The 24554-nt window shown below is 42.0% G+C and overlaps 1 protein-coding gene across 12 annotated transcripts in view; it reads right to left on the bottom strand.

The window, feature by feature from the left end:
* Positions 1-24554, bottom strand: part of PLEKHG1 (pleckstrin homology and RhoGEF domain containing G1) — a 241729-nt gene that overhangs the window by 106137 nt on the left and 111038 nt on the right. For 10 of the 12 annotated variants that reach the window (XM_077999539.1, XM_077999544.1, XM_077999541.1 and 7 more), the window contains one exon: positions 971-1479. In XM_077999539.1, the coding sequence (XP_077855665.1) occupies positions 971-1381 (411 nt within the window). In that variant the 5' untranslated portion in view covers positions 1382-1479. Of the gene's footprint in view, positions 1-970; positions 1480-20852; positions 21059-24554 lie in introns of those variants that run through there. The other 2 variants (XM_077999540.1, XM_077999543.1) reach the window with 1 other exon arrangement.

The raw sequence follows: 24554 nt of genomic DNA, 5'->3' as shown, positions 1-24554 counted from the left end.
AAAAACAAAACAAAACAAAACAAAACAAAAACCTGCCCTTGAGATAGTAATATTTTTAAATATAATTGGGAGTTAACATCTGAGCTTCTCTGATAATTCGTGCTTTATCCTTTAAAACAACCCAGAAAATAAAAATCAAATAATTGAATTTCCAGAGGATGTGACCTGGCACATAAGCTGAGCTCAATTCCCATGAAATAATTTGTGCAAGTAATTTATAATTATAATAATAATATATGCAAAATAATTTATATAGGATTACTCACTGTAAACAGTGAACAGAAAGGAGACACTTGAGACAAGACAAAGCCCATGACTTTTCTCTACCTTTCAACCCTTTCCCCAAACACCAACCAATACAGGAGTAGCACAGAGCAGCGGCTGCAAACCTGTCTGCACATTAAAATCACCTGTGCATCTTCCACAATTCCACCACCCAAGCCCCACCCAGGCCAATGAAATCACAGTTGCTGAGTGTGAGATTCACGTCTCAGTAGTTTTGGAAGCTCCCAGACACCAGTAGAGAGTGGTGATTAAGGTAAGGACAGCTGAGAGGTTCAGTCATACACCTGCCACTTATGCTGCAGGAGACCTGAGTCCTCCTCCATCTTCACCTGCCCCACTGTGTGTGAGTCACTCTGACATCTTGGGTAGGATTCATTAACACAGCATCCTGCTATGGACACTGTATCATCATCTTGGGTAGGATTCATTAACAGCATCCTGCTATGGGCACTGTATTATCATTCTTGCTCCTCACTCATAACTAATTTGTTAATGCAAATATTAAGAGGATGTTAACACAGTGAGTTATGGCCTTAGGGTTTCTCTTAAAAGTTACTCTCTCTTTAAACATTCACATCCCTTCCGCCTCTTAGAAGACATCCCCTACACCTGGCTTGGCTTTGCCGTCTCTTTTGCAAGCATATTTCTCCTGCATGTCGAACATTAAAAGGGAAGTCGGCCTTACCTCTACAATGCTTTTTAAATCTTGCACATAAGTCCTTTCGGTCTCCAGAATTTCCTGAACAACTCTATCCACATAGAGGAGCTTGGGGCTGGTGGCCGAGTCTGTGGTCATCTTGGGTGTCCCATTCGAGTCCACTCTCCACTGCGCCCTGGGCGGCCTTTCGCTGCCTTCGTCTGCGTTCTGTTGCCCGGCGGCGGGGTGGTCCCTCTGCAGCTCACTGCTGGAAAACGGCCTGGCCGGAACCAGCTCCAGTTTTATGGCCCCTACCTCCTTATCCTGGTTAAACAAGCCCAAGTGGCTATTTGAAACTAAGGTCATTCTGCTGCCGAAGGAACCATGGCTGTCGCGAGAAGAGGCCGAGGACGACGTGGAACCGAAGCTGACGGGTCGGTCACTATCAGAGAGCTCCATCGTCTTCAGTTCTTGAGGGCAGGAACGCCTGGTTGTGGTCTTGGGATCTGGAACTTTGGTTACAGCTGATGGCACTTTAAGACGCAACTGGTGCCCATCTATATGCATTAAAGAAAATAAATAAAAAGGACAAGATAAGCAATTCTATCAAGCAGAGGGTTGAAAGGAAGTAAAAACCTAGCTCAAATAAATACAGTCAATAACAAGGTGTCCAGTTATAGAAGGGAATGCAAAGGTACCTGTTGGTGGAGCAAGATGCAAAATCAGTGTTCCTAAAGCATCATCTGGGTGCCTGTTAGAAATGCAGAGTCTCGGGCTCTGACCTCGACCTGCTGAACTTGAATCTGCACTTTAATAAGATCCCAGAATGACTTATAAGCATTAAAGTTTGAGAAACACTAGACCTGTTGTCTCAAAAGTGTGACCACCTGGAATGACTCTTATGCAAATTAGTCTAGATTCACTAAATTAAAGACTCAGTGGTCAGGGCACCAGGAATCGATCACTTTAACAAGCACCACAAGTGGTTCTTATGAACTTAAAAGGGACCCGACGTGACTCCTATGGAATTTTGAAAAACCTTGTTCTAGATTTTAAGTATTTCACCATAATTCCACAAAATTTTAGGCTAGCATCCTGGAGCCACCACTAGTTGACTTAAATAATGCTGGCAACTTTACATTTTACTTGCATACAGCATTAAAGGAAGTGTCACATAGACAATAATTTTCTAGTACTAGGCAAGAAAAAGATATAGTCATACACAGCATAATGATGTTTTGGTCAACAATGAACTGCAGGCTGGGCGCGGTGGCTCACGCCTGTAAATCCCAGCACTTTGGGAGGCTGGGAGGGGGGGAATCACTTGAGGCCGGGAGTTTGAGACCAGCCTGGCCAACATGCCAAAACCCTGTCGCTACTAAAAAATACAAAAATTAGCTAATCGGGAAGCTGAGGCACGAGAATTGCTTGAACCCCGGAGGCAGATGTTGCAGTGAGCCGAGATCCTGCCACTGAACTCTAGCCTGGGTGACAGAGCGAGACTCTGTCTTAAAACAGAACAACAAACCGCATATATGGCAGTGGTCAGAGCAATCTGCCATACCATCCAGCCTAGATGTGTCAAGGGCTATGCCATATAGGTTTGTGAGAGTATGCTCTGTGATGTTCATACAATGATGAAGTTGCCCGACAACGCGTCTCAGAATGTACCCCCATGCTGAAGTGATGCATGACTGTATTAAGACTCACACCCCACTGAAAACTTATCCTCTTACCACAGCACTTCTCCAGATCACTTCTTAAAAACTGGCATTCTATTTGTGGCACATATGGAGTTATGATACTACTAGAGAGTATGTTTGATTAACTACAACACTCCACAAGTACAGTTATAAAATCATGTAATTATATGACGAATCTAGGAACTAAATTATGAGAACAGTTATGAGAAAATGGTGCCGTCTTGTTTAGAAAAGGGCAAAAAGAAAAACTGTCTGCAAAGTCAAAAGGTCACGTAATGGTGAAACCCCGTCTCTACTAAAAAAAAGACAAAAAAAATTAGCCAGGCCTGGTGGCAGGTGCCTGTAGTCCCAGCCACTAGGGAGGCTGAGGCAGGAGAATGGTGAGAACCCAGGAGGCGGAGCTTGCAGTGAGCCGAGATCGCACCACTGCACTCCAGCCTGGGCAACAGAGCAAGACTCCGTCTCAAAAAAAAAAAAAAAACAAAAAAAAAACCAGTCACTTAACACCTACAGCATTTAAATATGATGTTAGGCCCCAAAAGGACCCACATGAAAATTAAACATTCAGAAGCTATTTGGGTAAAACACTCAAAATTCCAATCTTCTTCATTTCTAAGGCAGGGTCAACATTTCTCCCTCAAATAATGAGATTCCACGTCTCATTATTTCATAGAGAAATTTTGTTTATAGAAACAAAATGTCTTGTGATATAGAATGTGATTAATGAAGAAATTTGCTTCATTTTGCTAGGTTACCTTACCACAAAAACATGCTTATAGGTTTTACCAGAAAAATGGAAGAGGGAAACTTATGTTTGGAAGGTTACAATGTGACAAACACAGTAAAAAGAATACATAGTAATGATCATTTTTCAATAGTAATGGAAATTTGGTTTGATTCTATAATAAAGATCACTAAACAGTTGGTACTAGTATTTTTAGAATATAAAGTATCCATCAAGTCTCTCCTTCAATGTACTGTTTCTAGATAGTTTATATTCACGACAAGTATTACTACAAACTTACCATGCAAATATTAAAGTTATGAATAAAAAATGAAGGAACTAATTCTGAGTCAAGAAGGAGTGGTAAGACATGTAGGAAATGAGCAGTTTATCTGCGAAACCACTACCACATGCTAGAGTTTGCCACAAATTTTTAATGCTTTTGCAATATTCTTTCTGCTTGGTCTATAACAACTTTATGGCCTATAAAACATGAATTGGTTATAGTAGTCAAAATGCACTTGACCTAGAAAGCCTGATCCAACTTGAGTGTGGCAAAAATCCAAGCAGCAGCCATGCATTTAGGCATGCTTGCAGCAAAGGACACTTGCTCACGTTTGGGACTGGTATTGAGAAAGTCATGGGCAGTCCAAAGTAGAGGCAGACATAACAATGTTTTATTTCTATTCACATCCACTATAACCAGGACCATCAGGCTGATCTCATTGTAGGAAATGGGCACTCACTTGGGAAGTATCTGAGGATACTTTGGGATACCAAGGGTCCAATGAGGCTATGATTTTGGGACTAAACATAAGTTGGATATATTCTTTTTTTTTTTGAGATGGAGTTTTGTGCTTGTCACCCAGGCTGGAGTGCAATGGCATGATCTCAGCTCACTGCAACCTCTGCCTCCCAGGTTCAAGCAATTCTCCTGCCTCAGTCTCCCTAGTAGCTGGGATTACAGGCATGTACCACCACGCCCAGCTAATTTTTATATTTTTAGAAGAGACAGGGTTTCACCATGTTGGCTGGGCTGGTCTCAAACTCCTGACTGCAGATGATCCACCTGCCTTGGCCTCCCAAAGTGCTGGATTACAGGTGTGAGCCACCACGCCCGGCCAAGTTGGATATACTCTATAACAGGGGTGCGGTACCTGTCCATGGCCTGTCAGAAACCAAGCAGCACAGCAGGAGGTGAGCAGTGGGTGAATGAGCATTGCTGCCTGAGCTCCTGTCAGATCAGCAGAAGCATTAGATTCTCATAGGAGTGTGAGCCCTATTGTGACCTATGCATGCCAGGGATCTAGGTTGCACGCTCCTTATGAGAATCTAATTCCTGATGATCTGAGGTGGAACCATTTCATCCTGAAAGCATCCCCACTCCCCTACCCCCACCAACTCAACCCACCTTCATCCCTCGAAAAACTGTCTTCCATGAAACCAGTCCCTGGTGTCAAAAAAGTTGAAAAGCCAAGGCATCTGGAAAGTTCTACCCCCCATAGATCTGTACATACTCTCTCCAGGGTAAATTCTGATTTTCTAACCGGAGATGAATCAATCTCTCCAGAATAGAAAACTGTCTTTCACACAGTTACAAAACTCTTGGCACTATATTCATGATCAGGACTAGTGAAAAATGGACACAACAGAGAGACACATTATTTTCTTATTATCGTTTCTTTTCTCTACTTACTTTCACTTTAAATTAGATACCCAATATTGGGACAGAAGGATTAAAGAGGAATAAAAGCTGCTTTTAGAGGACCCTAGGTTGGGCTGCTAGAAATGACAATGTCTTTAGAAATACTTTCAAAGGTGGGAAAGAGTGGGATGTAAAACGCAGATCAATAGGGACCCCTTCATGGATAGATCTTAAATAGCAGCATAGATTGGGCACCGCTGCGGGGACAGCTTCAAACGTTCCAATGCCAGTCCACGTACAGGCCTGGCTGCCAACCAGGCACTTTCTAAAATAGACCATTTCAGAAGTTTGGTGTCCATAGTATTTAGCCAAGCTTACCACCCCAAACTAAAGACCTTCCAAAATTACCAATGACAGAAGTGAAACATTTAAAGTCAGGTCATATAATAGCATGTAATATGAGACCGCACTTGCTAATGGCTAACATTTTTTATGTTGATTCATTGCTTAGAAGATAATTATAGTTTCCTCATGTAGGAAAATGCACCTCTTAAAAACTGTCTAGTCTTGTTCTCACTTTCCTCAAAATAATTTAAGATTTCCACCCTGTCTGGCCTATTCTAATGCAACTCACCAATTATTAATATTTATCTCTAGAGCTGTGTTGCTCCACACAGTAGCCAGTGGCCACATGTGGCTACTGAGAACTTGAAATGCAGCCAGGCTGGGCACAGTGGCTCATGCCTGTAATTCCAGCACTTTGGGAGGCTGAAGCAGGCAGATCACTTGAGCTCAGGAGTTCAAGACTAGCCTGGGCAACCTACTAAAACCCCATCTCAAATACAAAAAATACAAAAAATTAGCCGGGTGTGGTGGCATGTGCCTGTAGACCCAGCTACTTGGAGTCAAGGCTGCAGTAAGCCATGATCGTGCCACTGCACTCCAGCCTGGGTGGCAAAGTGAGACCTTGACTCAAAATAAATAAATAAACAAATAAACACAGTCAGTCTGAATTGAGATGTAAGATACACAACAGATTTTAGTAACTTAGTATGAAACTAAAAACATGAAATAAAATACCTCATTAATAATTTTTATATTTGTGTATTGAAACAGTAATTTGGATTAGGTTAAATAAAACATCTCATTGAAATTATTTTCACTGGTTTCATTTTACGTTTTTTTCTTTTTTGAGGTAGAGTTTTGCTCTTGTTGCCCAGGCTGGAGTGCAGTAGTGCAATCTTGGCTCAATGCGACCTCCGCCTCCTGGGTTCAAGCAATTCTCCTGCTTCAGCCTCCCGAGTAGCTGGGATTACAGGCGCCCACCACCATGCCTGGCTAATTTTAGTACTTTTAGTAGAGACGGGGTTTCACCATGTTGGCCAGGCTGGTCTCGAACTCCTGACCTCGTGATCTACCCGCCTCGGCCTCCCAAAGTGCTGGGATTACAGGTGTGAGCCACTGCGCCCGGCCTACTTTCTTATTTTAAATTTATTCTTATTTTTATTTTTTGAAACAGAGTCTCACTCTGTCACCCAGGCTGGAGTGCAGTGGCACAATCATGGCTCACTCCTGGGTTCAAGCCATCCTCCCACCTCAGCCTCCCGAGTAGCTGGGACCACGCCACCATACCAAGCTAATTTTTACTTTTAAGTTTTGTAGAGATGAAGTCTTTCTATGTAGCCCAGGCTGGTCTTCAACTCCTGGGCTCAAGCGATCCTCCCATCTTGGTCTCCCAAAGTCCTGAGATTACAGGTGTAAGCCACTGCCCCAGCATCATTTTACTTTTTTATATGGTGGCTACTAGAAAATAAAAAATTACATATGTAGTTCATATATATTTTAGTCAGACAACGCTGATCTAGAAGTCTTTGATATAATTACATTATTCTTGAAGGTTTAAATTTACCTCTTTATCAATCTTTGCTCAAATAATAGTGAATGCAGAGATACATACAACTCAAAGTTTGCATTTTTGTTTTTTATTCCACTTATTAATGCACAATATTATTAAAAATTAGCAAAAATAGAGTTGGGAGGTCATCTCTGTGTAGCAGATATTGGGCTAACTGATTTTCCATGACAAACTGAAACATCCAGATAAAAAACTATAGAGCAAGAAAGCTTTTTCGTTTGCCCTGAGTGAAAGATGTTAGCATTTGGGTGAGCTGCTGCTTTTCTTCTCATAACTTCTGTCTATTCCAAAATCCCAAACACAGGGCTAATAATGTAAGAATTTCTGAGAACTTCCAGCCAAACCTTGCTAATGGCTTATATGAGGTATATCTCTTGACCCTAAGACAAGCAGGTTCCACCCACTTAGAGGACTGTGATCAATCTCACCCTTCGTAAACCTGGAGGTGGTGGGGGTGGAAGTACCCACAGAGGAACCTTAGAGACTTACTGAGTCTCACAATGAGAAGCACTGGTTAGCGTAAAAGCCATCCAGATAAAATACTCTTTTTCTGTGTGCCATCCTCAATAAAAGGAAAAGTTGCCTAGATAGCTTCTATGTAGCTAGGCTTTCATACATTTTACTTCAAGACAAATCCCTCTAATTTTTTCTAGGTGAAAAAACTGGAATTCCAGGGCTTTTCTTTCTTTGCTCTTCCAACTTCCATTATATTAATTGCTCTCTTTTGGAATATCACTGCCAGAATCAAAAGCAATGCTTCTCGGCTCTGGTTTCTTAGGCTGATTTAGGTTTCATGCAGAACGTTCCATGGCTTCCTGTGACCATATTTACATGGAGAAGGGGGGACATTTGATGGGTCCTACAGCCTACAATTCCCAAGGAGAAACTTAGGCAGGACAGAAATCCTACTCACAGCAGGGATTGAGGGGTGATCAGGGTTTCCAAATTCTGCTCATTGCTATTCTAGACAACAAATACCTAGTCTGAGTTCCTTGGCAGGACAACCATGGAAATTGAGAGAATGTGTTAATGTGTTGTGTTCAGTACCAACGAGTAGCTGAAATTATGTAGTTCCTTATTACACCTCCTGTGAATTACTCAGAGGGGAGGCCACAGAAAGACTGAAGTATACATAAATAGTTACTCTATCAGCTAGTGATGTTCATTTAATATACAGCACAGTTTTGTTAGAGCCTCAACGTTGTAAACATTTTTTAAAGCATTAAGTCAGTTGTTTAAGAGTCCAAGTTAAAAAATACACATTTATATATTTCAAAGATGACACTAGATATTTAAGGAACATCTTTTGTTCCCCCACACCAATATGGATTTTCACTTCTTGGTTTTCTAAACTATCATACTTGATTCCTGTTTAATGGTAGGGCCAGGACTATAATTCCTGATGTTCTCTAGTGTTCAGCATGTTCAATTCAGGGAACATGATTTTCATATTTATTTGTAGTTATTTGGTGATGAAGAACCAAAGAGTAAAAAAAAAAAAAAAAATCTTGTTAACATGTTAATTTCTTAGTTTTATCATGTAAATTTCTTAGTTTTTAACCAAGGTACTACAATTACACAAGATGTTAATGTTAGGGCAAGCTGAATGAAAGACAGATGGGAACTTTGCACTGTCTTTGTAACTTTTTTGTACACTTAAAAAATTTTCAAAATAAATAGCTCAAAAATGTTTTAAATTGAAAAATGTATTCTATTGAGGTATGATTAAATACAAAAAGTTATATGTATTTAATGTATAAAACTTGAATTTGGAGTGAAACTATCACCACAATCTATGCCACGAACATAGTCATCACCTCCAAAAGTTTTCTTATGCCTCTTTATTATTATTAAACATTTTATAATAACAACACTTAAGACCTACCTCCTTAGCAGTATTTTAAGTATACAATATAGTATTGTTAGCTATAGGCACTATGCTGTGCAGATTTCTTGGACTTACTCATCTTGCATAGCTGAAAATTTGTATCCTTTCACGATTACCTCCCTGTTTCTCCCTCTCCCTACTCCCTGGCAAGCACCACTTTCGTCTTTTCTTGGATGAGTTTGATTATTTTAGATTCTTCATAAGAGCGGTGTCATACAGCATTTGCCCTTCTATGTCCAGCTCATTTCATTTAGCACAACAGACTCCAGGTTCATCCATGTTGTCACAAGTGGCAGGATTCCCTTCTTTTTTTATGGTCAGATAATTTTCCCATTATATGTATGTGCCACATGTTCTTATATCACATGCAAAAAGAATAAAAATGAACCCTTATCTTATACTCTACACAAAAATAAACTGAAAATACATTCAGACCTAAAAATACAACCAGAAACCATAAAGCCTCTAAGAAAAAAAAAAAAGAAAAAACCTAGGGGAGAAAAGCTTCATGACATTGTCTTGGCAATGAGTTTTTGGATATGCCACCAAAAGCACAGGCAACAATAGCAAAAAGCAAAAACAGACAAGTGAGGCTACATCAAACCAGAAAGCTTCTGCAAAGCAAAGGAAATCATCAGCTAAGCAAGGAGATAACCTACAGAATGGGATAAAATATTTGCAAACCATGCATCCAACAAGGCGTTAAAGCACATATTTGTACAAGAAGATCAAGAATGAGAAAGATATTTTGCAAAAATATTTTCATTCAAACAGGAGGTGAGGGGTTGAACAAAGAGGAACAAAGATTCCTTCAAGCTGTAAAGTCAAATACGAAATACTCAGATAATTTACCGATTGATTCCTATATTAATTGCTATGGTATGAATGTCTGTGCCCTTCTCAAAATTCATATGTTGAAACTTACTCACCAAGGTGATGGTATTGGGGGGGGCTGTTGGGAGATGATTAGGTCATGAGGGCTCTACCCTCATGAATGAGATTAGTGTCCTTATAAAAGAGGACAGAGGGAGCTTGTTTGCTCCTTCTGCCATGTGAGAACACACAGGAGGCACCATATAGGAGGAACAGGCCCTCACCAGATACACAACCTGTTGGCGCCTTGATCTTGGACTTCCCATTCTCTAGAACTGTGAGCAATCAATTTCTGTTCCTTGTAAGTTACCCAGTTTAAGCTATTTTGTTACAGTAGCATAAATGGACTAAGACACTAGTCAATGGAAACTAAGAGGTATAATGGCTACCTCAGTTGAGTAGGGATTAAGCAGCTACTTGAGGCAACCTCAGTTGAGTAGGGATTAAGCAGCTACTTGAGGCAGCTAATGCATTAGATAAATTGCCTTAGCTAAGGGGTGCCTCTGGACCAGTCTAGTGAAAAAGAACCTAAAGAAATTCCTTAGGCCAGGCGTGGTGTCTTATGCCTATAATCCTGGCACTTTGGAAGGCAGAGGCAGGTGAATCACCTGAGGTCAGGAGTTCGAGACCAGCCTGGCCAACATGATGAAACCCCCATCTCTACTAAAAATACAAAAATTAGCCAGGTGTGGTGGCAGGTGCATATAATCCCAGCTACTCAGCAGGCTGAGGCAGAAGAATCACTTGAACTCGGGGAGTGGAGGTTGCAGTGAGCCGAGATCGCACCACTTCACTCCAGCCTGGGTGACACAGTGAAACTCCATCTCAAAAAAAAAAAAAAAAAATTCCCTAAAGGCTTTTTATGCAAATGCAGCTGTTTTTACTTTTGTTGTATGCTTTTTTCGTGTGTGTGGTGACTTAGTGTGGGGGATGAAGGAAATTATTTGGGGCACTCTAAACCATCCATTATGTTACCACTTAGAAAGGGACTGTTATTGTCTACCAAAATCCACTCTACCCTTTTCTTTAGTGATAGAGTTTTCACTGAGCACATTTCCCAGCCTCCTCTGCCTTTAGATATTGGCCATGTGGTCAAGTTCTCCCGAGTAGAAATGATATATGCCCCTTTGGGGGTCTATTTCTCAAGACATTAGATTTTATTACTCCACATTCTTTCCTCTTCGTGCTGGAACCCAGATGTGGCAGAAACCTTGCCTCGACTCTAAGAAGGATACTAGTGCCCTAGAGTATAGCAGAGCCCAAAGAAAGGCAAAACCTTGCAGTCACTGGTGCTAGACATAAAGTCTGGTTATCCTGATTCTGCCACACTAGAGAAACCACACGATGAGACCGCAATGATACGCAGAGGGATGCCCAAGGAGCCCCGGCTGTTGCAGCCCCTGCTGTGAGTGTTTCCAGCCAAGACATTGGACATGTGGATGAGAAGCCTTTCAGATGACCCCAGCCCTGTCATGTCTGAGTGCAATTTCATGACAGTCCCCAAGTCAGAATCACCTAGCACAGCCTTTCCTGAATTCTTGCCTCACAGAAACCTTGAGCAATTATAAATGATTGTTGTTTCAAGCCAGTAGGCTTCGGGGTGATTGGTTAGGCAATATGAGATAACCCAAACAGTTTCTATTTTAACAGATGAGCCTTATTATGATACAGCTGCTACAATTCTGTGTCAAAATCACCCTTAAAAAACCCCCAAAACCAACCTCAGTGGTCTTTCATGTGTCTCATTACTTTTTGAAAACTGTATAGATGGGGAAAAAGGAAAGCAGAGATTACATAACATCATGCTCAAAGTTGAACTATGAATCAGAGACTACACTTTCTAACTTCTAGTCCATCCTTCCTTGTACTCATAAAATAGCAGGGTAGAAAAGGAACTTAGAGATCAGGAAATAAAAGACTCAACATAAGCTGCTTGTCTAAAGCACATGGTACCATATGCCAAAAGAGACTACCCAGTGTGTGGCTATGTGTGCCCAGAAATGCATATATCCACAACCCTCTGTATAAACACATTTCAGAGAACCAACCAGAAATTAAATCATGTCCTAATACTCCCTTTTGGTCAGAGGATTTGCATGTCTGCCCTGGCTCTGTACCCCCCAGGTTTATACTGATCTTTGCGGCTCTGGTTTCCTTGTATGTGAGGCAGCTGGATTAGGTGACTTCCCCAAGTCTCATCCAACCTTTGGGCCATGACTCCAATCCTGAAAACCCAGCAAACCACTGGCTGTCACAACTGCATGGCCTCTTCCCAGCTGGAGGCACAGCACAAGCAGTGACCCCCTAATAGCAGTTTCTTCTACATCCTACGAATGCCAGGTCTTGGATGATGAAAAACTGTATCACTGAGACTGGATTAAGAAAATGCGGCACATATACACCATGGAATACTATGCAGCCATAAAAAGGGATGAGTTTGTGTCCTTTGTAGGGACGTGGATGCAGCTGGAAACCATCATTCTCAGCAAACTATCGCAAGAACAGAAAACCAAACACTGCATGTTCTCACTCATAGGTGGGAACTGAACAATGAGATCACTTGGACTCGGGAAGGGGAATATCACACACCGGGGCCTATTATGGGGAGAGGGGAGGGAGGAGGGATGGCATTGGGAGTTATACCTGATGTAAATGACGAGTTGATGGCTGCTGACGAGTTGATGGGTGCAGCACACCAACATGGCACAAGTATACATAGGTAACAAACCTGCACGTTGTGCACATGTACCCTAGAACTTAAAGTATAATAAAAAAAAATAATAATAAAAGAAAAACTGTATCACTGAGTTTTTTAAAGGCTAAAAAAAAAATCTCTATTTTTACTTTAGATTAAATAATAATCTATGCTCCAGCTTTGCTTTGAATAGTACCTTCCTGTTAGTGTAAAATTATCAGTCTCAAGGCAGTAACTAAACAATGACGGTTATATACACAAGCTCCATCTGTATGGAACACACTCAGTTCCAAAACATCCCTGCACAGCTGGGAGGGAGGCACCAAGAGAAACCACATTTTCTTAAAGAAAAAGGAGGAGGAAGAAGAGGCGAATTCCAAGTGACTAACAATAGCACTCCGAACAAACAAATCCATCCATGAAGTACATTAGACATGTTCTTTTAAAAAAGGAGGAAGAGGCAGGGCGCAGTGGCTCACGCCTGTAATCCCAGCACTTTGGGAGCCCAAGGCGGGTGGATCACAAGGTCAGGAGTTTGAGACCAGCCTGGCTAACATGGTGAAACACCGTCTCTACTAAAAATACAAAAATGAGCTGGGTGTGGTGGCGCGCCTGTAATCCCAGCTATTCAGGAAGCTGAGGCAGGAGAACCGCTTGAACCCGGGAGGTGGAGGCTGCAGTGAGCCGAGATCGCGCCACTGCACTCCAGCCCGGGTGACAGAGCAAGACTCTGTCTCAAAAAAAAAAAAAAAGGAGGCAGAGAAAGTAAAGTGCCTAGTAACAGAGATCCAAGTATTGAATAAAGCCATCTAGAAGGTACTGTGTAAAATGATTAAATGTCATGTCTTTAAAAGTATAGAAAATGGTCATAATATACAATGAGTAAAATGGGTAGTTTAAAAAACATATAATACGATCCTAATTTTAAATTTAAAATGCCACTTCTTTATTCTCTACATTAGAAATAGATTGAAGGAATATATAATAAAATGTTAACATTGGTTTTACTGAGTAGAATGAATAATTTTGTTCCTTTCGTATTTATCTGTAAACATCTCTTTTCTTCAATAGGTGTATTCCTTTTATAACCTGAAAAAATTATTTAAGGCAATTAAAATCACAATGTCAATTGGTGTCAGATATCTAAATATTTTAAATTAAAATAATTTTCATATTCAATATGTGATTAAGGAATGCCTTATATATCTTTCAAAAATGTATCATTAAATTCAAATAAGAAAGCCAAATGAAATCAGATTCCAATGGACAACAGTATTGAATACAATCCACGCCTCCTTTGCCCCAATCATTGTTCCTCACAAAAGTATTTCCTACCAAGAAACACTCAAAATGGAAACTGCATTTTCTTAGGCAACTTTGGTTGCCACTAGACTCAGACTAAATTTCATCACTGCAGTTGCTAAGCATACATTTGCAAACATTTATTTGGTTCCTCCAACTTTGACTGCATATGAACCTCTAAAAGAAAGCATATTAAAATGCTGGGCATTCGGCGCGTGACCACTGAGGATTTCAGAGTTCTCCCCAGAGTCAGAAACATCAGCTCTCTAGATATTTCAACCTCACTTTAAGGAAAGAGCAAAATCAAATGAAACTAAGACAAAACCTATTTGAGACAGGCTGCAGTTCAGACGGGAGGGGGAGAAAAAATCATCTTCTAGACTTCAGGCTATCGCATTTGTAACAGAAGAGTTTTCCTTGATCCAGCCAAGCTTCCGTCCCCGCACACTTGTGAAGAAAGCCCCCCCTGCCACCCTTTCTCACCTCGGTGGACCTCTCTGGCTGCTCCCAGAGGGAAGGAGCGTTTGTGCCGGCATCCTTTCTTCGGGGACACTCACATTAGCACCTACCTCTGCTCCACTCAGGCTTAAGCACATCGTCTGCCTTCAGCTGATGCGGTGACCTCAGTCAGGTAAAAGAAACAGCCTTTGCTAGTCTGTGCAGCGCCTTCCGTAGAAATATTGCATGAGTCAGCTTTTATCTCCCAAACCCAACACACAAAGGCTTTGCAAAAACCTGATTTGCAACTTTCTCACTGCCTTTTTCCCCCTAGTGTGCAGACCACAGACTTCAGCATCACTAAGAGCCTTAAATGAAACATGACATCATTCAATTGAGAAACAGGACAATAGACACCACTGTGGGTAACTTGAAAATGCACACTTCACTGAGCAACACCCTACCACTTCCATTCTTTTGTGAACATCAAATACAACCCACACTCGCCCAAAGCTGCTGGGCTTCACCTTCCTGGCTCTGGCCACGGTTCTCATTAAACTCTAGAAAATAAGCAAGATCTTTGGAACTCTGATAGTTTTAAGTTCACTTCCTGAAGCATGGGCTTGTTTCAAAGTAAAGGGACCTATGTTTAACTTTCAAAGTAAACGGACACATCTTTAAACTGAAGTTTTAAAATGCAGGTTGGGGTGGGGGTGGGGTGGTGAATAACAACCAGTGGGAAATAGTTTGGATAATTAGCTTCTGTTAACAAGACACTTAATAGAACTTTAGGTGAACAAAGTTTAAGGAGGAAACATTTAAGGCCGACATTTAAAAAACCTATCTGAAGACAAATATCTAAAATTGATATGCACACGCATTTCTTTGGAGAACAGTTAAGTTCTGTGATTTTATATTCATAAATACTAAGTAGTAAAGACAGAATGATCTAGTATTCCTACAATACTTTAGTGAGACCTTCTAATTATTTTGGGTTTTTGATTTCTCTAAGACCACCGGTCCTTCTGAAAATGCTGTATCTATTTTTACAGAAAGATTCAGAAGGCGTATATTTGACAAAGATCTTGAGTTCTTTAAATGAAGGTCTCCAGAAGTACAAAAATGCTATTGAAAACTGATACCGGCCGGGCGCGGTGGCTCAAGCCTGTAATCCCAGCACTTTGGGAGGCCGAGACGGGCGGATCACGAGGTCAGGAGATCGAGACCATCCTGGCTAACACCATGAAACCCTGTCTCTACTAAAAAATACAAAAAACTAGCCAGGCGAGCTGCTGGGCGCCTGTAGTCCCGGCTACTAGGGAGGCTGAGGCAGGAGAATGACGTAAACCCGGGAGGCGGAGCTTGCAGTGAGCGAGCCGAGATCCAGCCACTGCACTCCAGCCTGGGTAACAGAGCAAGACTCCATCTAAAAAAAAAAAAAAAAAAAAAGAAAACTGATACCACTGCACTGTGGAACTACAATTCAAAATATGGATTATGTCCTTGCATAGACATCTAAAACTGAACTATATCAAAGGATTAAAATCCTTTAAATAGAAGTTCCATTTAAAGCATTCATTTGTGGTTATGGAAAACACCATTAGCAGATCATCCTTAATATAGCTATTTCTATCATGCCTATTAAGTGATTTTAAACTAACAACATAATAGGATAATTTGTTTTAATGCTGATTTCCTTTCAAATCAGGCTGAACATACACATGGCTATTTAAATAAATGATTTTTAAAGGAAATAGTTCGGAAGACAACTTGTTGGAATTTCTCACCTACAAAATTCACCGGTTTGATGGAAATTAGTAACTCCAGGATGCTGAGAAGGCAGTGTGAGAGGAAGGGTCCTCCCTGGGCTGTGGAGACTCTTCATCCTCTATTCTGGCCTCCACAGCAACCCCTTCGGCCTCCCAAATCATGTCTGTCTCCCATACCAGTGCCTAAGCTGGGCTCTTCCTTTCTGCTCAACGAAGAGCCAGCTCAGATCAAGCTCCCACTCCATCTGCTACAACCACTCTAACCCACCACTCTTTCCACTAGTTTAACAGCTGTTTATTACACTTAGAGTAAGGATCATGTGGTCTCGTATTTAATTGTTTTCTAAGGGTCTCTCTCCTACCCTGCATGGTAGCTGTTGGGGGCAGGGAACCTTCCTATACCGTAGATTTGATATTCTTAAGGCAGATACGAAGATCTAAACTCTTAGACGGGATAAAATGCACAGAGGCTCTAGGCTTCCTAATGACTCATCCATTGTGCATAGCCTCAGATCACAACACAGCTACTTTTAACTTCCAATAAAATTACATTGTACTTGGATTTTTTTTTTACTTTTTGCCAAGAAACATGTTTCTAAAATGCTATTTCTGAGAGATGCCATGTATGTTACATGTAAACAAAAACAGCAAAGTTGCTGTGTGTGTGGATGGTAGGCAGTTTACTAAGCTTACCCACCAGAAAAGTGATAGTCCTGAAGGACAGCTTTAAAGTGACAGTGGGGGCCATATTGGGTCCTACAGGACAGTCATTTATTAGTTCATCCATGGTTTCTGCTTTAGCAAAATCATCAACTTGTGTAAGTAAAGACCTCTTATAACTGGCAAATAAGTGAAACCACCTATGCTGCATCTACAAGTATCAGAGATTTAAAGTATGTTGAATTTCATTTTTTAAATAATAAGCTTTTTCAGAGCAGGGGATACACACACACACAAACACATTTTTTTTTTTTTTGCCTTTATATTTATCCTAGTACCAAGCATTTGCTTGAATAAATTAACCAATGGATAGCGCATGAGGCCTGGGGAGGGATAATACATTCACATACTAGCAGGAAGGAAAAGAAAAGGGAAGAAGGCCAGGCAGGAGGCCGAGGCAGGCAGATCACGACGTCAGGAGTTCGAGACTAGCCTGACCAACATGATGAAACCCCGTCTCTACTAAAATACAAAAATTAGCCAGACGTGGTGGTGCACACCTGTATTCCCAGCTACTCGGAGGCTGAAGTAGGAGAATCACTTGAATCAGGTAGGCGGAAGTTGTAGTGAGCCGAGATCACGCCTCTGCACTCCAGCCTGGGTGACAGTGAGACTGTCTCAAAAAAAAAAGAAAAGAAAAGGGAAGAAACGCCTCCATTTATTGTGCAACAGTCCAGGTTCTTTCACACCTGAGAGCAGAGGCGCCTTCTACACTTCAGGATTTTCTTAAGACCCCGGTTTCTCCCCATTCGGCTCTGCAGTGGTTCTGCGTTCCAGTGCTCCCCACCACATATTCCACACACTGGACACACTGAACTGCTAACAATTCTTGGAGGTGTGCTGCTGGTTTGCCACTACACTTTTGTTCACGCAGGGAAAATGAACAATCTTAAGACACACAAAAGGCACAGATGCTAGTATCCTTGCTACTTTTTGCTGTATAATTTATTTGCCAATACTAACACTGGGTGAAAATATTATTTTTGCTCAGCAAAATTTAATTTTTTAATTAATTTAGTTTTTCGAGACAGAATCTCCCTCTGTCACCCAACCTGGAGTGCAGCGTCACTATCTCAGCCCACTGCAACCTCTGCCTCCCAGGTTCAAGCGATTCTCCCACCTCAGCCTCCTGAGTAGCTGGAACTACAGGCATGTACCACCACGCCCAGCTAATTTTTTGGTATTTTTAGTAGAGACAGGGTTTCCCCATATTGGCGAGGTGGGTCTCGAACTCCTGACCTCAGGTGATCTGCTCACCTCGGCCTCCCAAAGTGCTGGGATTACAGGTGTGAGCCACTGTGCCTAGCCCCAAATTTCTTTTTAAATGATAGAGTGGCCACAGATAAAATGCACATGCATGCCTTGTTAGGTGATAAAGATAACCTTGCTGGAAAGCAGCTTTGTTTACTCCCTGCAAGCACGGGTTACACAACCGGGAAGTTCGCATTCCATTCCCAGTGTCCCCACCTGCAGTAGAGAATCAAGGCACAGAAGAGCGGCACCCACAGGATGTAACTATAGCAACCAGAACACAAACCAGCCATCAAGGAGGTGCAGGTGGCCTTGTGGCCTAATTGGAGGAAGACCAGAAAGTCCCCGCCACATAAAAAAATCCCTTCCCAGGCTGGGTGTGGGGGGGTCACATCTGTAATTCCAGCACTTTGGGAGGCTGAGACGGAAGGAAGGATCACTTGAGGCCAGGAGTTCGAAACCAGAGTGAGCAACTTAATGAGAATCCATCTCTACAAAAAGACAAAATTTAGGCCAGGCATGGTGGCTCATGCCTATAATCCCAGCACTCTGGGAGGCTAAGGCTGAGGCGGGCAGATTACTTGAGGTCAGGAGTTCAAGACCAGCCTACCCAACATGGTAAAACTCAGAATGTACTAAAAAAAACCCACAAAAATTAGCCAGGTGTGGTGACACGTGTCTGTAGTTCCAGCTACTTGGGAGGCTGAGGCAGGGGAATCATTTGAATCTGGGAGGCAGAGGCTGCAGTGAGCCAAGACTGCGCCACTGCACTCCAGCCTGGGCAACAGAGTAAGAGTCTGTCTTAAAAAAAAATCAATCAATACATAAATACAAAACTTAGCTGGGCAGGGTGGTGTATGTCCATAGTACCAGTTACTTGGGAGGATGAAGTGGGAGGATGGCTTGAGCCCAGGAGTTTGAGACTGCAGTGAGCTAGGATCGCACCACTGCACTCCAGCCTGGGCAACGGAGCAAGAGCCTGTCTCAAACAAACAAACAAACAAACAAACAAACAAACAAAATCCCTTCCCAGAAGTCTGCCATAGGGCCTGGAATTCCAAATCTTTTTGGTTTAAGGTAAAAGTTGTCAGTTAAAACCCTAATCTCCCCTGGGAAGGGCGATGGAGTCACTGCCACAGTAGTGTGAATTAGCTTCATCATCCTTCCAAGGAACTATCCAGGTTTTCTGGGAATGAGACCACAACGGGGCTGTCTAGGAGGGCTGGGGTGGGGATGAGGGCAGGAAGCACAGACAACACACACATCTAGGGACTCGGCAAGGCCTGAGCTAGTTGAGGCATTTCGCTGAACTGTGCAGCCAGGCAACAGCTCAAAAAGCTGGGCAAGGAAGGAGGAAAGGGCGGCCCAGAGACAGGAAGACGGACGGGCAGAGGCATGCAGACATTTTTAGGTTCAAGGAAATATTTTGCTTCATATAATCAACATTGGATAAGGCAGGTTTAGAAAATAATCTTAAATTTTCATATGCAAAGATGCTACAAGTGAGAAGGGGTATTTGAAAACAAAAATACTATTTTACACAAGGAGCGTAACAATTTAAGCCCCGGAGGAGGTATGGCCTGCTTATCTTGTAATTTAAGATCTTGCCATTGTGGCACATTTTTCAGGGAAAATGGTAAAACCAACCATTTTTGGAAGCACAGGCCATTGACAAAAGACTCTTAACGTATTTTTAGGCTATTAGAAGTTTTTTCTTTGAAAGAGTAAGGCATGTGATCACATTTTCTATGAACACATCACAGCATAAATGTGAGGGGCCGGGCACGGTGGCTCACGCCTATAATCCCAGCACTTTCGGAGGCCGAGGCAGGCAGATCATCTGAGGTCTGGAATTCGAGACCAGTCTACATGGCAAAACCCTGTCTCTACTAAAAATACAAAAAAATAGCTGGGCGTGGTGATGCACGCCTGTAATCCCAATTACTTGGGAGACTGAGGCAGGAGAATCGCTTGAACTCGGGAGGCGGAGGTTGCAGTGAGCCCAGATTGCACCACTGCACTCCAGCCTGGGCCACAAAGCAAGATTTCATCTCAAAAAAAAAAAAAGTGATAAACGTTAAAGTCAATTGCATGCCAAAAGATGTCACACATCCATATTGAAGCCCCTTAGGAAAACACACTGACCTTCCCCTGTGAATAAGAGCTAACGTACTAACACCATTCTGCATTGCATCTGCTGTTATTTATCAAAAATCTATACACATTCTTCCAGACTGTCTACTCTAAACCCAGAAAATATCACCAACTACAAATTCTACTTTGCTATTGTTATACAAACCAAATTACAGACTTTTTCAAGCAAAAAAAAAGCTAACCCCTTTTTCTTAAAACAAATGATTTCTAAAGGCCTTTTTTCAAAGTGAAATAATTTTACTGACAAGTGAGTTTGTTTTCACAAATTAAAAAAATACCTGTCAGCAGGCCAGGTGTGGTGGCTCATGCCTGTACTTCTACCCCTTTGGGAGGCTGAGGTGGGTGGATCATTTGGGGCCGGGAGTTCGAGACCAGCCTGGCCAACAGTCTCTACTAAAAACACAAAAAATTAGCTGGGCATGGTGGTGCATGCCTGTAGTCCCAGCTACTTGGGAAGCTGAGGCACGAGAATTGCTTGAACCTTGAAGGTGGAGGTTGCAGTGAGCTGAGATGGCGCCACTGTACTCTAGCCTGGGTGAGAGTGAGACTATGTCTCAAAAAAAAAAAAAAAAAAAAAAAAAAAAAAAAAAAAAATTCTGTCAGCAAAAGACACAGGTCTAAAGCAGACAAAAGCACTCAAGTATAGAAGAAATTAAGTGAAGCCATTTTTCATTAGTCCTGGAGTACTGAATCTAACAATAGAAACCAAACTAGAAATACTAAATAGTTACCAGGACTTCAACCATCCAACTGAAAAGGTAGTTTCTCAGCCCCTACTGCACTAAATGTCAGTACGGAGGCATGGTCCTAAGAATTTTAGAAAACAAACGAACAAATAAAGCCTATTACTCACCACACTATTTTGCATGGCCTGCCTTTCCCTTGCAATCAAGTTATGATTTAACATCTCCATCGTCCTTTCAACAGTCGGCCATGACATGAACTGAGATGGCCTTCAAGGGCACACGTTCCAGACTCTAAAATCTTGCTGTTTCAAGCATTCCTCCCTGGGATCATTTTTCTGCGTCTGTGACAATCGTTAGCTCAATTTGTCACTCAGTTCTTTGATTAGGATACTTGGTTTTTCTTTCCCAGAGATAATACAACCAAGTCTTAGTTATTTTTGAACAATTTTTAGATATCAAGCAAGCAAATATGTTGCAAAGAGCCTCTTGCTTTCGATAATCTACCAGTCCCATCTCTAAGGACACCATCGGAGGACTCGCTGTGCTCAGCACAATGAACTAATTATCCGTGGAAGAATGCAGTCGGCTTCCAGACACATTTTTCTCCAGGAGATAATACACATCTAATCCATTCATAAGTAAAGGCATTCAACACAATCTATACTTTTGAAATACTCTAAAAAATGCACTGGAAGAAAAGGCTTGGATGCTCTGTGAAATCTTACAGCAGAATGTATTTTCCAAAATACCAATTAAAACAAGATTATCTTATAGTTTCAGAGTAACAGCCATTGAGACTTACATCACCTTTATGGAGGCTTGCAAAGGAATTTCTCATCCTGGCAGAGGAGAGAGGCAAACTCCAGTTGCTAGCCTTTCCTCCTCTTTTCCGGACACAAACCCACAGCTGCAATGGAATGAAGGGGAGGGCTCAGCTCAACCTGGCCAACTGCCCCCTACCCCTTCCCATAGACCCAGGGGTGGTAGGTTGCGAGAGGTAATTCTCAAGAGCAGCAGAGGAGGGAATATAGCTTGCTGGGGATACACAGACAAGCTTCTGGGAGCAAACAGGAATCAATCTCTGAACTGGTTCAGACTCCCCCCACCCCCGCCCGACCTCCAGCAATTACCATCCTTGGAGTCATCACAATCGGTCTTCTTCCCCCACTCCTAAGGCTACGTTCAATGTCATAATAGTTGACAGCTTAACCTCTAAGACGTAAGACCTGTGAGCAAATGATTTATCTCAGGGTAGCCTATATGCTTTCTAGAACTGAAGGGGGGTGGTTTGTGCTCATATTCACTTGGTCTCCTGCACCAAGTCATGGAAACAATCCCATTGACGGAGATACTTGTAAAGGCCAAATATAGATTCCACTCCAGGAAAGCAGAACTCACTTCTCTCTAAATGAGTTGAGATGACTTACTACTTTCCAGGATTTTTTTTTCAACTAAAGAAGGCAATGGAGTTCACTGACCTGAGTATATTGGTGTTACAATGGCCTTGAATACCCTCTGTTGCCATAAAGTTCTGACCTTTAGCTTTCAGAACTTCCAGGCACACGGCAACATCCTGCTGATCTTTCTTCCTTCACACCTTCTCTCCACTTGAACTGGCAATCACCACTTACTCACCCTTATGTACCAGACCTACTGAACGTCAGGCCTCATGCTGGGCACAGTGAATGGACATGGGCTTTAAGCCTCCAACAAAAAATGACAAGTATGATAAGTGCTGTGAAGCAGCGTCCCACACTGCCGATGTAAACTACCAACAATTGTGTACATAAGCATTTGCACTATTTTCCTAAATTCTCTTTCCCCTTAGTTTCACACTGTCCTTCAATTAAAATTAAAAGTGGATAGCAACTTTATGTTGACAGTAAAATCAAGCTACATGAGGCTGCCTTCACTTATGGTTCACTTTCCAGTCTTAGAGAATAAGCCCAGTCGGACTCATCTTTCATCTTATATTTAATGACTTGGTATCCAAGCTGACAGCCAAACTCGCTGAAAGTTTTTGAGAGTCTAAACACTTGCCTAATTCCCCGTTCCCACAGAGGTACATGAAGTAACTTGTTTATGTTAACACAACAAAGGAAAGGAAAGAGAGCTCCCTGTTCCACTGCAGGTTGAATCGGAATTAGGTCAAGAAACAAGTGTAACCAAATTGATTTCTGTTTATTCTGAATAAACATTACTGAATCCTTTACAAGCAAATGAAAGAACAGAAAAAGGAGGAGGAAAAAGCTAAAACATGAAGACTGCTGGTTTGATCTCTACATTTTCTTTAATGAATATGTATTATTTGTATGATTAATATATAAGAAGAACAGAATGAATTTACATGGCAGGTCTTGTTCCTGCCACACCCCCAGCCCAGTCTTTCCCAGTCTTGCTTTGTCTGAAGGTCTGCACACTCCGCTCCCTGGCTGGCTGCCTTCCAGGTAGGTTTGGCTAGAGGCACCAATAGTTTGAAGCAGGAAGGGAGGGAAATAGGGGCATTTCCTCTACTCCCTCATTGATTTGGGGTAGGTCTTCCATGGTTCCAGCCTTTCTTGGGCTCCCTTAACTCTATGTTGTCCCCGGTCCCTCAGGGATCCCTATAGATTGTCCCAAAAGCAATGGCTAAGGCTTCCCACTGTTGTCACTCTTTGCTTCACATACACCCTTCATTTGAACCAGCTGAGCCAATTCAGTTTCTTGCCAGGTCCCTGGCTGATGCAATGTCACCCTAACTCCAGAATCATTGGTCTAAAATGCTGATAGCAGTTTGACTTCATATGCGGTCAGAATATTGGCCTGAGCTTTTTACTCGGTGATACAATGCCAAATTTTAGCCCCGTTTTGACTTATGGCCTGCTTGATCCAGGTCAATGAAATAAACACTTAATTAGAGTCTATTCTATACCAGAAAAATATTGTGAATTTGATATCTGCTGATATATTCATTTACTCAATATTTATTGAGCAGCTACTATGTGCCAGGCACTGCCTTGGGCACTAAAGACACAACAATGAACAAAACAGACAAACACCCCTGCCTTTATGACACTTATTTTCTAGGGGGAGCTGTATGGACTAAAAAGAATCCTATGATAACAGCATGTCAACATTGGAAAGATACTCTGGGGCTTTCTAATCCAGTGTTTCAATTACCACTTACAACATCTCACCAAGTGTGTCTGGTCTCTGTTTAGACACTGTTAGTTACCAGACATCCCAACCCTACACAAATAATCGATCATACCCTGGAGTGCTTTAAAGACCACTATAGGAAAACACAGGAGAAATCACACCTCACCTCCATTTTGTAGTTCCTTAATTATTTGAACTGTCCTATCAGTTTCCCATATGTATTTGCATCTTTGTTCAAATACTGATGGAATAACTACCCTAAGGGATTCCTGGAGGCAGGGTTCAGTGATGGGGGAGCGGTGCAGAGAGGTCAAAGGGGAGAGCTGCCCCTTGTGGCTGTGGGGCACATGGGGTAGAGCGGACTTACCGCTGTCACCACCCTCTGATCACCTTCTCCTTATATGTCAAAAACATGCTTTCCTACTGCTTCTACCAAAGTGGCTTCAGAATTTTAAGTCCTCATGCCAACTTACTATTAAACATGTTAAGAAAGATATCATTTTTGGAGAACATCCTCAGGGAAATAAATGTTCTCCCCACTCCTCCCAAGTCAGACTTTTAGGTACATCAACATCGCTGTGTCCTCAAAAGGCACAGAGTTTGGCCAGGCAGACACACTGAAGGATCATTCGAACAGGTGACTGATGGCTGTGTGATGTGCACACTGGGCTGGGAAGGCACAGGCACTATGGAAATGTGTAAAGGGGACCAGGCCTAGTTTGGGATGGTCT

Source organism: Macaca mulatta, chromosome 4 (assembly GCF_049350105.2).
Source record: "Macaca mulatta isolate MMU2019108-1 chromosome 4, T2T-MMU8v2.0, whole genome shotgun sequence".
In the NCBI taxonomy this organism is placed as follows: domain Eukaryota; kingdom Metazoa; phylum Chordata; class Mammalia; order Primates; family Cercopithecidae; genus Macaca; species Macaca mulatta.
The sequence above is the reverse complement of the archived record's forward strand: the minus strand, read 5'-3'. Positions and strand labels throughout refer to the sequence as shown.